At 47.4% G+C, this 15854-nt stretch overlaps 1 protein-coding gene across 1 annotated transcript in view; it reads right to left on the bottom strand.

Annotated features, from left to right (window-relative positions):
• Nucleotides 1-14165: 14165 nt before the first annotated feature.
• LOC117353985 (dynein heavy chain 5, axonemal-like) overlaps nucleotides 14166-15854 on the bottom strand; it is a 629516-nt gene continuing 627827 nt past the window's right edge. Inside the window, exon 77 of the mRNA XM_033930650.1 lies at nucleotides 14166-14991. Coding sequence (XP_033786541.1) covers nucleotides 14773-14991 — 219 coding nt within the window. The 3' untranslated portion in view covers nucleotides 14166-14772. The remainder of the gene's footprint in view (nucleotides 14992-15854) is intronic.

Here is a 15854-nt window from a genome sequence, read left to right as displayed (position 1 = left end):
TCAGTCATTTGAGGGCACAATCGCACCTATTCAGTCAAGATAGGCGGCTGAAATGTAGGCCTGGAAAAAGCCTGGCCTATATTTCAGCCGCTTATCTTTGCCGCCAGACCACATCAGCTGATCATGGCAGGGGAATTCTCCCCTTCCCCGAGCAGCAGGGTATCCCCAAAGCCGCGATTCTTCAACCGGTGCCCAAGTAAGATTGCCTGCCAATCATTTGAGGGTGCCAGTTACAGGCTTTGAGGAGTCCCTACCGCTCAGCTAAAGGGGGATGGAGGAATTCTCCTGCTGCGATCAGCTGAACCAGCTGCCGCAGACAAAGATCCTCCCAACCGACAGGAGGAATGTCCACTCCCTCCTGCTGGAACCCCCGAAACAACTCCCGGCAGGAGGGATGTCCACTCCCTCCTGCTAGTACCTCCTAACATCCCCGGTAAGAGGGGTGCCTATTCCCTCCTGCTGACACTCCCCCTGAAACCCACCCAGACCCCCCCCCCATACCTTTATCTGCAAGTAGGCATCCCTATGGCTGGACTTGTAGGTAAAGGTATAGGGGGGTCCGGGTGGGTTTCAGGGGGGGTGTTGCTCAGGTTGGTTATGTGTTTGGAGGGGGTGCTGGCAGGAGGGAGTGGGCATCCCTCCTGCCAGGGATGTTACGGGGGTGGGGTGGGTGTGCCGGCAGGAGGGATTGAACATCCCTCTTGCCGGGGACGGAACAGGCCAGAGCCACATGTCCTCTAATATTAGCACTTAAGTGGCCACGTGCTGACTCTGCCCTTGGAACACACCCATCATAACTGGCTTTGAGTTAGGTGATAACTGTGAATGTCACTGGCATTTAGCTGGTAAATTCAGCTGAAAATTAGTGGCTAGCCTTGACCAAGAGATTTAACTGGTCAGCAGCCGGATAAATCATTTTGATTATCAGCTGGTCTGTTTCCAAAAGATAGTTTATTCGCTCCACTTATGCCACCTTAGGAATGTGGTTTAAAATGTGTTGAACCGATTTCTAGTGTGCAGTTTCTTGTTACTTTGTTATGCTCCCGTTGTGATGCCATCAACCTGTGAAAGTTGCTCTAATTGAACCTCTAGTTCTGTAGGGTAACATGTCAGATGGCTTATTTCATCATCTACTGCAGTCCCTCAGCTTTATTTAAAATTCTGAAAGCACCCAGGGAATGTTATTGCTTTCCGCATATGCATTTAATAGGTCGATAATGTTTACTTAATAATTACTCAAATAAAATTTGTGCTTGATGGTTATTGGGTCTACATATAAACTATGAATAAATTTATGACTCAAAAGAACTTGCTACAATGCACAAAATTCTTGTGATATGTATAGTAAATAATAAAAAAACTCCATCTTTACGCTGTCCCACATATTCCCCCCATGGAATGCAAGGTAGCATTCCTAGTGCACTAGTTCTCAACACAGACTTCAGGACATGCCCAACCAGTCACATTTTCAGGATATGCAAATATATACTGTACATTGCACATTCATTGTGAATATCTTGAAAACTTGAATGGCTGAGGGTGTCTTGGATATGCCCTAGGCCTTTCTTTCTTATCATTTAAGTGATGCACAGGTAACAGCCACTAGGTCAAGTAACTAGAAATTTGGTTTATTTTTACAGTAGATAATTTACCCAAAAATGATATAAAGCTAGGTTAGATCCTTTATTGTCAAAATAATTCCACTTTGATATCCGTTTATATGTTCTTTTGTTAATGAACTTTATTGTACGGCTTGTATCTATATACAGTGGTGCCTCGCATAACGGACGCCTCGCACAGCGAACGCTGCGCACAATGAACTTTATGTCTTGATTCGTACAACGAACTTCGTTTCACACAACGAAGTCGCCCGAGCTGCATCCTTCCGCGCAGGCACTGCGCTTAACTGCCCTCTCTCCGCCTGGCTCCCTCTTGCCCCCCCCCGACTCCCCGACACGATCGGGGCAAGAGGGAGCCCAAGCCCTCTTGCCCCCCCGACTCCCCGACACGATCGGGGCAAGAGGGAGCCCAAGCCCTCTTGCCCCCCCGACTCCCCGACACGATCGGGGCAAGAGGGAGCTCAAGCCCTCTTGCCCCCCCGACTCCCCGACACGATCGGGGCAAGAGGGAGCCCAAGCCCTCTTGCCCCCCCGACTCCCCGACACGATCGGGGCAAGAGGGAGCCCAAGCCCTCTTGCCCCCCCGACTCCCCGACACGATCGGGGCAAGAGGGAGCCCAAGCCCTCTTGCCCCCCCGACTCCCCGACACGATCGGGCCAGGAGGGAGCCCAAGTCCTCCTGGCCACGGCGACCCCCTAACCCCACCCTGCACTACATTACGGGCAGGAGGGATCCCAGGCCCTCCTGCCCTCGACGCAAACCCCCCCTCCCCCCAACGACCGCCCCCCCAAGAACCTCCGACCGCCCCCCAGCCGACCCGCGACCCCCCTGGCCGACCCCCACGACACCCCCAACCCCCTTCCCCGTACCTTTCTGTAGTTGGCCGGACAGACAGGAGCTAAACCCGCCTGTCCGGCAGGCAGCCAACGACGGAATGAGGCCGGATTGGCCCATCCGTCCCAAAGCTCCGCCTACTGGTGGGGCCTAAGGCGCCTGGGCCAATCAGAATAGGCCCGGGAGCCTTAGGTCCCTCCTGGGGGCGGGGCCTGAGGCACATGGGCCCAACCCGACCATGTGCCTCAGGCCCTGCCCCCAGGAGGGACCTAAGGCTCCCGGGCCTATTCTGATTGGCCCAGGCGCCTTAGGCCCCACCAGTAGGCGGAGCTTTGGGACGGATGGGCCAATCCGGCCTCATTCCGTCGTTGGCTGCCTGCCGGACAGGCGGGTTTGGCTCCCGTCTGTCCGGCCAACTACAGAAAGGTACGGGGAAGGGGGTTGGGGGTGTCGTGGGGGTCGGCCAGGGGGGTCGCGGGTCGGCTGGGGGGGCGGTCGGAGGTTCTTGGGGGGGGCGGTCGTTGGGGGGAGGGGGGGTTTGCGTCGAGGGCAGGAGGGCCTGGGATCCCTCCTGCCCGTAATGTAGTGCAGGGTGGGGTTAGGGGGTCGCCGTGGCCAGGAGGACTTGGGCTCCCTCCTGGCCCGATATTGTCGGGGAGTTGGGGAATCGGCGGGGCAAGAGGGCTTGGGCTCCCTCTTGCCCCGATCGTGTCGGGGAGTCGGGGGGGCAAGAGGGCTTGGGCTCCCTCTTGCCCCGATCGTGTCGGGGAGTCGGGGGGGCAAGAGGGCTTGGGCTCCCTCTTGCCCCGATCGTGTCGGGGAGTCGGGGGGGCAAGAGGGCTTGGGCTCCCTCTTGCCCCGATCGTGTCGGGGAGTCGGGGGGGGGGCAAGAGGGCTTGGGCTCCCTCTTGCCCCGATCGTGTCGGGGAGTCGGGGGGGCAAGAGGGCTTGGGCTCCCTCTTGCCCCGATCGTGTCGGGGAGTCGGGGGGCAAGAGGGCTTGGGCTCCCTCTTGCCCCGATCGTGTCGGGGGTGCCAGGGACCACACGGAGTCACCCACCGTACCACCCGATTCGGGTAAGCGCAGGTATCGGTGGGTGGCTTATTTGCGGGGGGGGTGCCTTATTTTACATTTTTTTCTAAAAAGGGGGGGCTGTCTTATTTGATGGCCCTGCCTTATCATCGGGGAAACACGGTAGAAAAAAAAAAAAAATGAACAGTTAAGTCCCAGTTTTTGCCGCTGAGACTCTGCCCTCTCTCACTGTAAAATTAGACTCTACTTAGTCTGTCTTTAAATTTAAAAAATGTGTGTTGTTTTAAAAAACAATTATGTTTTTAGATGTATCTAAATAAAAATAATAACCAAAAATTTATCTTTTTTTATGTCATCTTAGCATATTTTATGCTGCAGAACGAATTATTTTTTTTTACATGTATTCTTATGGGAAAACGCGTTTCACATAACGAACGTTTCGCATAACAAACTTGCTCCTGGAACCAATTAAGTTCGTTGTGTGAGGCACCACTGTATTGGGTTCTGTTATATAATATGAAGAAAGTGTTGTAGAATATTTCAGTTAGAACCATAATAATAAAATCAATTTTCTATACCGTTCTCCCAGGAGAGGTCATAACAGTTTACATTTCATTAATTCAGGTACTCAAGCATTTTCCCCTCTCTGTCCCGGCAGGTTCACAATTTATCTAATGTACCTGGGGCAATGGGGGGATTAAGTGACTTGTCCAGGGTCACAAGGAGCAGCGCAGGTTTGAACCTACAACCTCAGGGTGCTGAGGCTGTAGCTTTAACCACTGCGCCACACTCTCACTTTAGGTCGGCAGAGTATGATGTAGCTAGTTAGTAATGGAAGAAAAATGAGAATCCAGAGAGAAAGAAATGTCGTACCAGCTCTGCTATGGTAAGTGACGTTCATTTTCTCAGTTGTGAAGCCCACGGATTTCATGGTGCCGGAGATCCACATGACTTTTGTTTCTTGTTCTGGTGCTTTAAAAAAAAATGTACCTAGATAACGTTATCTTTACTGCTTCGAAGTCTGTGTATTCTATCAGTAATATTTTTGGGTGTGTATGTGTCTTTGAAACAGTTATCTATAACAGATGGACATGAGTTCCAGGATTTAATTCAGAGGTGTTTGTGCTTGATTGTTTGGAAGAACAAGGCTATACAGCACTATACACTAGAGCAGTGATTCCCAACCCTGTCCTGGAGGAACACCAGGCCAATCGGGTTTTCAGGCTAGCCCTAATGAATATGCATGAGAGAGATTTGCATATGATGGAAGTGATAGGCATGCAAATTTGCTTCATGCATATTCATTAGGGCTAGCCTGAAAACCCAATTGGCCTGGTGTTCCTCCAGGACAGGGTTGGGAACCACTGCACTAGAGAATGACACGGTGACAAAATTCATCACCGTTCCCGTCCCCGCGGATAACTGCGGGAAATAATCCCATGTCATTTTCTAGTGTCTATTTCAACCTCAGTCCTTCTACACCAGCATTCTTCAAAGCAAAGCTTGTGGGTCAGTGGCTGTGGCCATTCATATTCTGATTCTTCCCTCTCTCCTTAAAGAATGACATGAAGATGGTTTCCCGCGGTTATCCACGGGGACGGGAACGGTGATGAATTTTGTCACCGTGTCATTCTCTACTGTACACAACTCAGCAAGTCCTTAGGTTAGCAGTGGTAAGAGTGGAATCTTGTATGAAACGCAAAAATAAGTCCATAGATAGAAAGAGTGGATTAAAACAAAAAGCACCGGGATGAGTGCAGGAGGGACGCAAGATGAAAATGGTCACAACCCCCCCCCCCACCACCACCACACACACACACACATTTTATCCATTGTGCAGTCATCCCGGCACTTTTTGTTTTAATCCACTGTTTGTTTGTAGAGTGGAATCTTGTGTCAAATTCTGGAGAAGCACGCACAAGAAAATCAGCTTCCCTCTGATGTAGGAGGGTGTGAGGTAGTATGAAAGAATTGAGAACAGGGAAATGTGAAGCATTTGGTGGTTCTTCCATTATAGTAGCTGTTTTCCCTGGAAAAGCGGAGATTTAGAGGAGACATGATAGAAACCTTCAAGATCCTGAAGGGCATAGAAAAGGTAGACAGGGACAGATTTTTCAGATTATGGGGAACCACAAGTACAAGGGGGCACTCGGAGAAATTAAAAGGGGACAGGTTTAGAACAAACGCTAGGAAGTTCTTTTTTACCCAGAGGGTGGTGGATACATGGAACGCGCTTCTGGAGGCTGTGATAGGCCGGAGCACGTTACAGGGCTTCAAAGAAGGTTTGGATAGGTTCCTAGAGGATAAAGGGATTGAGGGGTACAGATAGGAGTAGAGGTAGGTTATAGGGAGTCAAGGACCACTGCTCAGGCAATAGGCCTGATGGGCCGCCACGGGAGCAGATCGCTGGGCGAGATGGACCTCTGGTCTGCCTCAGCGGAGGCAACTTCTTATGTTCTTAACTATGTTTCAGATATTCTTTAGGACTTTAAGGGCTCCTTTTATAAAGCTGTGGTTAGTGCTAGCATGCACTTATCATAACTTAAAAGGGCTTACCGTGGGACGTGCTCACGCATCCTGCAGAACGTTTGAGATCCACGCGTGCAAACCACAAGCTAAAAATGTTTAAAATATTTTCTGCACAGGCATATGTTGGGGAGGCGGAGAGTGAGTGTTTCTCTGTTGATCAGTGACATCACTGCATGCTGATTACCACTGGATTAGCGTGGGAATCCTTACTGTCAATAAAATAGGTATCAATAAGTGCTCATGCACTAATTTATTTAATGACTATGGGCTCCTTTTATTAAGCTGCGATAGCATTTTTAGCGTACGCATTTTAGTGCACGCTAAACCTGCGCTAAGCGGCTAGAACTAATGCCCGCTCAATGATGGCATTAGCGTCTAGTGCGCGTGGCATTTTAGCACGCATTATTCCGCACGTTAATGCCTTAATGCAGCTTAGTAAAAGGAGCCCTATGTGTTAATAGCAACATTAGTGCATGGCCATTAATAGAAAAAAATGAAAAACTGGCCAGTGTGTGGGGAAACCCCATGAAAGGGCACCTCAAGGCCACTTTCTACCGCAGCTTAATAAAAGGAGCCCTTAACCAGTCCTTCATTTGCATTTATTCCATAATGGAAAAACAAGGCTCGAGTAATAGGAAGTGCTTAATGTGATGGAGAGGCAGGTAGAACTGTGATGGGTGTATATTAGCCCATCGTAATTAAAAATAAATCAATAAAATAGGATAGCAATGATACTTCTACAGGGCAGATGACTATGCAAAGACATAAAAGGAAATTCTACAAGCTGGTGCCAAAAATGAAGTTAATAATGCGCCTAGGCCAGGGATAGGGAACTCCGGTCCTTGAGAGCCGTATTCCAGTCGGGTTTTCAGGATTTCCCCAATGAATATGCATTGAAAGCAGTGCATGAAAATAGATCTCATGCATATTCATTGCGGAAATCCTGAAAACCCGACTGGAATACGGCTCTCGAGAACCGGAGTTTCCTACCCCTGGCCTAGGCTATAGGATAGTAGCACTTATTCGCATTTGGCGCCAATAACTGGCAGTTACACATGGAGAAGTGCCAGGTGCTAGTCTTTAAACTGTACCCCTAACTCATGTACCCCTGAATTCTATAAATGGTGCCTTGAGTTGCATGTACAAACTTGCATACACAACTTAATTGAATAAGCCGATTGGTGCTGATTATTGACTTAAGCAATTTTTAGCATTAATTGGTTTTAATTTAAATGTGTGCATACATTTAGGCACGCAGTCAGCACCTAAAATTTACATGTGACATAAAAAAAGGAGGGCAGAGTGTGGCGTGGTTGTTAAAGCTACAGCCTCAGCACCCTGAGGTTATGGGGTCAAACCCATGCTGCTTTTTGTGACCCTGGGCAAGTCACTTAACCCCACATTGCCCCAGGTGCATTAGATAGATTGTGAGCCCACTGGGACAGACAGGGAAAAATGCTTGAGTACCTGAATAAAATAAAATTAATGTAAAACATTCTGAGCTCTCTTGGGAGAACAGTATAGAAAACTGAATAAATAAAAATGGAATGCAAAAATGGGAGGGTTATGGGCTTAATAAGAATACCTAGTACTGCTGGGCCATTTTAGTCATGGGTCAGAGTCTCCTGCAATGGCCACTGGGGCCAAGGCAGTAACAGTGCCCAGGTTTATGGCTTGCTAGAAGCAAAGAGGGGATTAGGCAATCAATGAATATGAAAAAAAATAAACTGATGAAAAGTGTCACAAGGTGCCACGATCTTACAAATAGATTTTTATTTGTTTTCCATCAAAGCTCTGTATCAACAGCTAATTCTGTATGTATGTTCCCATTTTCACATTTTCTATATCAGCTGTTTTGGATTGCCGAGGAAATATGATACCGTGTTTATGATGTTCATTATTATTTGGCGTGTTGTTCTGCATGATAAGAGCTTATTATCTTCCACAAAGGAATCTGCTGAAGTAAAACCCTTGATTTAGAGCCATTTCAGTGACTTAAATCGATATATGCTAAATAAAAGCTACACAATGGAGGAAATACTTATTGTGTAATATATGAATGTTTTCCTAGCTTGGTTACTTAGAGGCTGATTTGTTAATAAATGCAAGAGAAAGACTGAAGCACTTTTACCCTAAGCTACCCGTCCTATTTTACTTCACAAACTAAGCTGAATTGTTAATGCATCCTTTCAAGGGATCACATATTAACCAATTTGTTCAAGGTAGTCTTTTCTTAATTTTGAAAAATGACTATGCTTGAATGGCTTAAGTATTTCCAGGTGTTTCTGAATTCATTGGAACTACACTACTAAACTGCATTCCTATCCATCTCCCATGTGCCAAAAATGCTTACAGTCTGTCGTACAGTGAAGCTCACAGGATATCACACATTGAGACATGTATGTCTGCTAATTACTGTTTCTGAAGGAAAATAAAGACATTCATCACAAATAAAGTTGCTTTTAAGGCCTTAGAGCTCGAAAACAGAACTGAAACTATGCAAAGTATACAACTTATCTTTGCAAATATATTAGAATTAGTTATCTTTCAAGTACATTATTTAGAACCCAACAAATGTTCAGACAGAGTAGGGGGAGGGGGAGTATAAACCTCTACTGCAGCTTAGTAAAAGAGGGTCTTCGAGAGCGCAAAGCTGATTTAACACAATAACCTGTGAATTAATGTGCATAAAGTTAATGTGTGTTAAAAATTCAAATTAACAAAAAAAACTTTGAAACAATCTTCAAAATGTCCAAAAATTGTGAGAAAAAGCTGAAAGGGTCCAGAAAACAAACTATTCACCCCCCACCCCCACCCCCACATTCTTGCACATCCCTATTAATGATGAGCGCATGATATTCAGGGCCAGATACACTAAAGTCAGCGATTGCTGCTAAACCAGTTTTGACTGGTTTAGCGACGATCGCCTTTACCAACCCGATGCAGAAAATGGCTCACCACGTGGTTTTCTGCATGAACGCTCGGTCTCCGATCCAACCATGCAAATAAGCTCATTATTATTATTGAAATGCCATGTAAACTAGCAGAGCAATTGATGCTCTAACATAGCTCCCTGATGCACATAAAAAGTGATCGCTTTTAGCGATTCAAAAAAAGCGACTGGTCAAGACCAGTCACTTACATCTTTAACCATAGTTTAGCCCTTTTTTTAAATGGGCATAGCTCGTTGGTGAGGCCCCACTTGGATTATTGTGTTCAGTTTTGGAGACCGTAACTGGCGAAGGACATAAGAAGACTTGAAGCGGTCCAGAGGAGGGCAACGAAAATGATAGGAGGTTTGCGCCAAAAGACGTATGAAGAGAGACTGGAAGCCCTGAATATGTATACCCTAGAGCAGTGATGGCTAACCTTTTTGAGCCCGAGTGCCCAAACTGCCGCACAAAACCAAAGAATTTCCTCAAAGTGCCAGCACGTCAATTAAACCTTAATAACAAGATTTTAGTATCTAAAAACTCTTTATAAAGTTGCCTGAACTATGTAACATCATTTTTAAAGGTTGGAATCTTTGTATTGTCAGAGAATCAATTTGATTCACAATCCTTTGGTTTTCATTTCAATTTATTGGCAATTTATAATGTTTTAATGATTTCATTCATGGGCTGAATACACACATACTTTTCTCTGTCGCCGCACTCTTTGACCAAAAGATTTGTAAGCCTGCAACCACGTCAAGGTAGACTCTTTCAGCAGCTCCCCTCCCTCCCCCCTTACCTTTGTGGCCAAGTCAAAATGATCTACCAACAATAAAATTTTAAAAACACAAAGCATGCTGTACGCAGAGAAAATGTTAATTATCATTTATATTCCGCGGGTTTTCAAAGAGGTCAAGGCAGATGACTTTATGCAATGTCACCTCAGTAACAACTATACAAAAATAGACAAATATTCCCCCTCCCTTTTTACTAAACCACGATAGCGGTTTTTAGCGCAGGGACCTGCCGACCAACTGGGGCCGACCAACTGTCGCCACTCGACGTCAATTCTAACATCGGAGAGGACGTTCTGGGCCAGCCAGGCAGCGATTGGCTGGCCCAGAACGTCCTCTCCGACATCAGAATTGACGCAGGGTGGCGAGAGTTGGTCGGCCCCACAGGGAAAAGCAGGGAGAACTTGGCACCGGCCTGTTCCCAATGGCGGCGGTGGCACTCAAGTGGCTAAAGAGACGCAGTTTGCCAGCCTAGGGAGAACACTGGAGGGTGGCCAGCTGTGCACCCCCTTGGGGCGTAAAACCGGGGCAGACCGCCCCCACCCCCACCTTGGTATGCCACTGTCTGTACCTCACTCCCTCCCTATGACCAAAAATTCTCTTTTCTTCTATTCCCCGTGTACACAACCATCTCTTTCCCTCCCTTCCTCTCTCCCAAGTCCTTGCCTTCTGTGTCCAAAAACACATTCCCTCCCCCACCTCAGCATCTCTTTCCCTCCCTTCCTCTCTCCCAAGTCCATGCCTTCTGTGTCCAAAAACCCATTCCATCCCCCACCTCAGCATCTCTTTCCCTCCCTTCCTCTCTCCCAAGTCCATGCCTTCTGTGTCCAAAAACCCATTCCCCCACCTCAGCATCTCTTTCCCTCCCTTCCTCTCTCCCAAGTCCATGCCTTCTGTGTCCAAAAACCCATTCTCTCCCCCACCTCAGCATCTCTTTCCCTCCTTTCCTCTCTCCCAAGTTCATGCCTTCTGTGTGCAAAAACCCATTCCCTCCCCCACCTCAGCATCTCTTTCCCTCCTTTCCTCTCTCCCAAGTTCATGCTTTCTGTGTCCAAAAACCCATTCCATCCCCCACCTCAGCATCTCTTTCCCTCCCTTCCTCTCTCCCAAGTCCATGCCTTCTGTGTGCAAAAACCCATTCCCTCCCCCTTTTGTGTTCCCCGTTTGTCTCCCAGCCCATCTTAGCAACTTTCTCAGCAAAATGTAGCTCGAGCCGCGTAGGCTTGTCTTCTATTTCCTGCCTGTCCAGCCGCGCACACATAGCCAATCGGAAATCTTCCCCGACTTCAGCGCTGACGTCGGAGGGCGGGCTTTGCTTAAGCCCTCCCTCCGACATCAGCGCTGACGTCGGGGAAGATTTCCGATCGGCTGTGTGAGCGGCAGGGCAGTCGGAGTAGAAGACAAGCCTCGCGGCTCGAGTTATATTTAACCCCGCGGGTCCCCCATCGTCCTCGTTCAGCTCTCTCTCCTGTGCACCCCTTGGTAGTACTGCCCTGATGGCGGCCCTGCACGTGCCCGCTGCAAGGCCTTCGCGTGCCACAGTTGGCACGCGTGCCATAGGTTCGCCATCGCTGCCCTAGAGGAAAGGAGGTACAGGGGAGATATGATTCAGACATTTAAGTATTTGAAAGGTATTAACGTAGAACAAAATATTTTCAAGAAAAAGGAAAATAGTAAAACCAGAGGGCTTAATTTGAGGCTGAGGGGTGGGAAACTCAACAGCAATGTAAGGAAATTCTTCTTTATGGAGATGGTGGTGGGTGCCTGGAATGCGCTCCCGAGAGAGGTGGTGGAGAGGAAAACAGTGACAGAGTTCAAAAAAGCGTGGGATGAACACAGTGGATCTAGAATCAGAAAATGATAGTAAACATTGAAGAACTAAGGCCAGTACTGGGCAGACTTGCATGGTCTGCGTCTGTATATGGCCATTTGGTTGAGAATGGGCTGGGGAGGGCTTTAATAGCTGGGAGGGTGTAGATGGGCTGGGGTGAGCTTTGACGGAGACATCAGTAGTTGGAACCTAAGCACAGTACCAGGCAGAGCTTTGGATTCTTGCCCAGAAATAGCTAAGAAGAAGGAAAAAAAAAATTAAATTGAATCAGGTTGGGCAGACTGGCTGGACCATTCGGGTCTTTATCTGCCATCATCTACTATGTTACCATGTTACTATGCTGTGCATACACAATATCAGCCCCATTTAAAAGAAAAAAAGCACAATTCTTCCCCCCCAGCTGATGACGGCCCTCCCCAACATTCCCCCTGATGCACTGGCACTGGGAATCGACACACCCACATGGTAGCGAAAACAGCAGGAGGATGCCTACTCCCTCCTGCCATGCCCACGTGAGAAAAAATGTCAGGAGGGATGCCCACTCCCTCCTGCCAAGCTGACTCCCCCACCCCACATGAGAGAAAATTAGCAGGAAGGATGCCCACTCTTTCCTGCCATGGTGATGCCCCTTCCCAATGAGAGAAAATTGGTAGGAGGGATGCCCACTCCCTCCTGCCACTAGATGCTCCCCTGAACCCCGCCTCCCCCTCCGGTACCTTTTTCCAAAGTTGGAAGCAGGGGGGAAGCATAGTTCCTTCACCTTCAAGGCCCACCAATCCAATCAGGGCTTTGCGCTCCTCCCTCTGTATCCCATGTGATGCATGGGGAGAGGCCTATGGCCCTGATTGGCTCAGATGCCTAAGGCCTCTCCAATCAGGGTCTTGGGCACCTCCCTGTGGAGAACACCGAGGAGAACATAAGAACATAAGAAGTTGCTTCCGCTGGGTCAGACCAGTGGTCCATCGCGCCCAGCAGCCCACTCCCGCGGCGGCCCATCAGGTCCATGACCTGTAAAGTGATTCTTTGTCTGGAACCCGTTCATTCCCCTTTTCCCTTCTATCTATTAACCTTCATAGTCCTATCTCTACCCCTGTCTTTATCCCTCAATCCCCGAGTCCTTCAGGAATTTATCCAATCCCTCTTTGAAACCCCTTAATATACTCTGTCCTATCACATCCTCTGGAAGCACATTCCAGGTGTCCACCACCCTCTGAGTGAAAAAGAATTTCCTAGCATTAGTTCTGAACCTGTCCCCTTTCAATTTCTCCGAGTGCCCCCTTGTTCTTGTGGTTCCCAATAGGCTGAAGAATCTGTCCCTCTCTACCTTTTCTATGCCTTTCATGATCTTGTATGTCTCTATCATGTCTCCTCTGAGTTTCCACTTCTCCAGGGAGAAGAGCCCCAGCCTTTCTAGCCTGTCTGTGTATGGAAGGTTTTCCATACCTTTTATGATTTTTGTCGCCCTTCTCTGAACCCTCTCAAGTATCGCCATGTCCTTCTTTAGATACGGTGACCAATATTGGACACAGTACTCCAGGTGCGGGCGCACCATCGTGCGATACAGCGGCATGATGACTTCCTTCATTCTGGTTGTGATACCCTTCTTAATAATACCCAACATTCTGTTTGCTTTCTTTGAGGCTGCTGCGCACTGTGCCGTTGACTTCATTGTTGTATCCACCAGCACACCCAAGTCTTTTTCAAGGTTACTTTCCCTTAGTACTAATCCCCCCATTTTGTAGCTGAACATCGGGGGTTTTTTCCCCTATATGCATTACCTTGCATTTCTCTACATTGAAGCTCATCTGCCATTTGTTCGCCCACTCCTCCAGTTTGTTCAGGTCCCTTTGTAGGTCTTCACATTCCTCCATGGTTCTAACCCTGCTACAGAGTTTAGTGTCATCTGCAAATTTTATAACTTCACACTTCGTCCCTGTTTCTAGGTCATTTATAAATACATTGAACAGCAACAGTCTGAGTACCAACCCCTGCGGAACATCGCTCGTGACCCTTCTCCAGTCCGAGTAGTGTCCCTTCACTCCAACCCTTTGCTTCCTGCCTGCCAACCAATGTTTAACCCATCTGTGTACGTCCCCTTCCAACCCGTGGTTCCACAGCTTCCTGGGTAGCTGCTCCTGGGGTACCTTGTCAAAGGCCTTCTGGAAGTCGAGATAAACAATGTTTCCAACTTCAAAAAAAGGTACCTGGGGGGATTTTGGGGGGGGGGGGTATCTGGTGGTAGGAGGGAGTGGGCATCCCTCCAGCCATTTTTTTCTCATGAGGGGGGGGAGAGGGGGTTGCATGGCAGTAGGGAATGGATATCCCTCCTGCGAATTTTCTCTAGCACGGGGGGGGGGAGGGATTCCCAGTGCTGCATTCATCAGGGGTTATTGGAGAGGGCTGCCATTAGCGGAGGGGGGGCTTTAATTTTTTTAATGGGGCAGATACTGTGCATGAGTAACACATGCAGCATCTGTGCCCATAAAAGAGAAAAAAAAAAAAAGGTTTCCTGCCCGAAACAGCTGAGTGGCAGGAGGCTGCTTTCGGGGTTCCCCCTGCCTCTCAGCTGTTCAGGCTTTCCCTGCTGTCTCTGTGCATGTGTGAGTCGCTCTCACAGCGATCAATCAGATGGGAGAGATAGGGATTATGATGAACCTCCATATGGATCATTTGCATGCAAACTTTTTAGTGCATAAATAGCTCTTTTTGAATTGGTCAAAAATCAGATTCGATCGGAGCAGACAGACCCACACGGTCTTACTAATCCTCTTTAGTGCATCTAGCCCTCAGTACACAGAATAGGCAGAAAGGAGAAAGTAATTGTAGTACACAGAATAAATCACTGGAAATTAAGATAGGACCCCATGATTCATAAAATTCTATGAGACAATTAAAATATAGGAAATACTGACAAGTCCACACTGTGGCCCGTCTCCTTCCCCCAAGTACATGAAGATGACTTGGGAGTCAAAAGACCAAGCCAATGGTAAACACAACCAGACAGCACAGAACCAGCTACAATAATGTCAAACGTGAATGACGTACCATTGGTACTTCTGAAATATTTGGCAGACACAGAGAATATGGATTCCTTTAAAGTGAGTCTCTTAAACAAGATTACAGAGCATAATTGTTTCTATATGTCATTTTTTTCTTCGCAATTTGCATACTTCTGTTTTATAATCACCGACAGCATTTCTCACTTTGAATCACACAGTAAAGCGACACCTCTTAATGTCCAGTGATCAGGCACTTGAATTGTTCTTAAATACAACGAGAAAATGTAGGTGAGATCTGTGCGTCGTGGCTTTTTGTACACAGGACAGGAGTATAGGTTGCCTTGCTGTTTCTTGGGGTCTGGAGGGGCAGTGGTGTTGATGGCATAGACATGAACCACTGGGAGATTTGTGAAAAGCACCTGTAAAAATGAGAAGAATGAATTCATATACATACATTCATTTGGAGCTAGTAAAACCAAAATAGTTCAGGAAAGTGCACCTATGGGAAATGGTGAAGGAAAGATCACGATTGCTTGTCAGCCCTCCTCTGCAAGACATTTCTTCACACTCTCTATTCCTCAACCTGTCAGCAGAATTGCCCTTTAACAAGTTGGTGTCTAAACCACAAAATATGGCAATCTAATAAAGCATGATCAAATTACTTGCTGGACTGCCATTTTAGAAATTTCTAACGATGTTGATTTATGGTGCAATCCAGTGGCTCGGAGGCAAGTTCTGAACATTGGTATGAAAGATTGTGGGTTTAATTTCTAAACCTGGTTTCTGCTCCCTGAGTCAATTGAGGCTGGAGATGCATTAGAGACATAGGCTCGCTATGGGATTGAAAGGGGGAGACAAGTCCCTCCCCCAAAGAATGGTTTGTCACTCCAGTTCCAGTGGATATGGCTCCTCTGCTGCTTCTGTTTCTGGCAATGTGCAGCAGCAGCAGCAAAGAAGTGAGTGATGTCACAAGGCCTTCCAATTTGTGTGTGCTGCTAAAGGCTCTACTGGTCCCAGTACCCTTCTCTCCAAAGCTACTTCCTGTGTTTATGGAGCAGGACTGGGACTGGCAGAGTAGTCAGAAGTGTGCATGAGATGATAGGCCCCACAGGTGTCACTTTGCTTTATTGCCACTGCTGCAGCAATATAATTTCCACCACTTTCAGGTTAGATTGAAAACATGTTGTTAAATATATAGTAGAAATAGTGTATTAATTGTCACTACTAGTTTTGTTCTAGTTTTCATTTATTGTAAACTGCATTGATCCAGTTTTTGAGGCAT

This window comes from Geotrypetes seraphini, chromosome 2, assembly GCF_902459505.1.
Source record: "Geotrypetes seraphini chromosome 2, aGeoSer1.1, whole genome shotgun sequence".
Lineage (NCBI taxonomy): Eukaryota > Metazoa > Chordata > Amphibia > Gymnophiona > Dermophiidae > Geotrypetes > Geotrypetes seraphini.
This window is presented reverse-complemented; position numbering and strand designations above follow the sequence as displayed.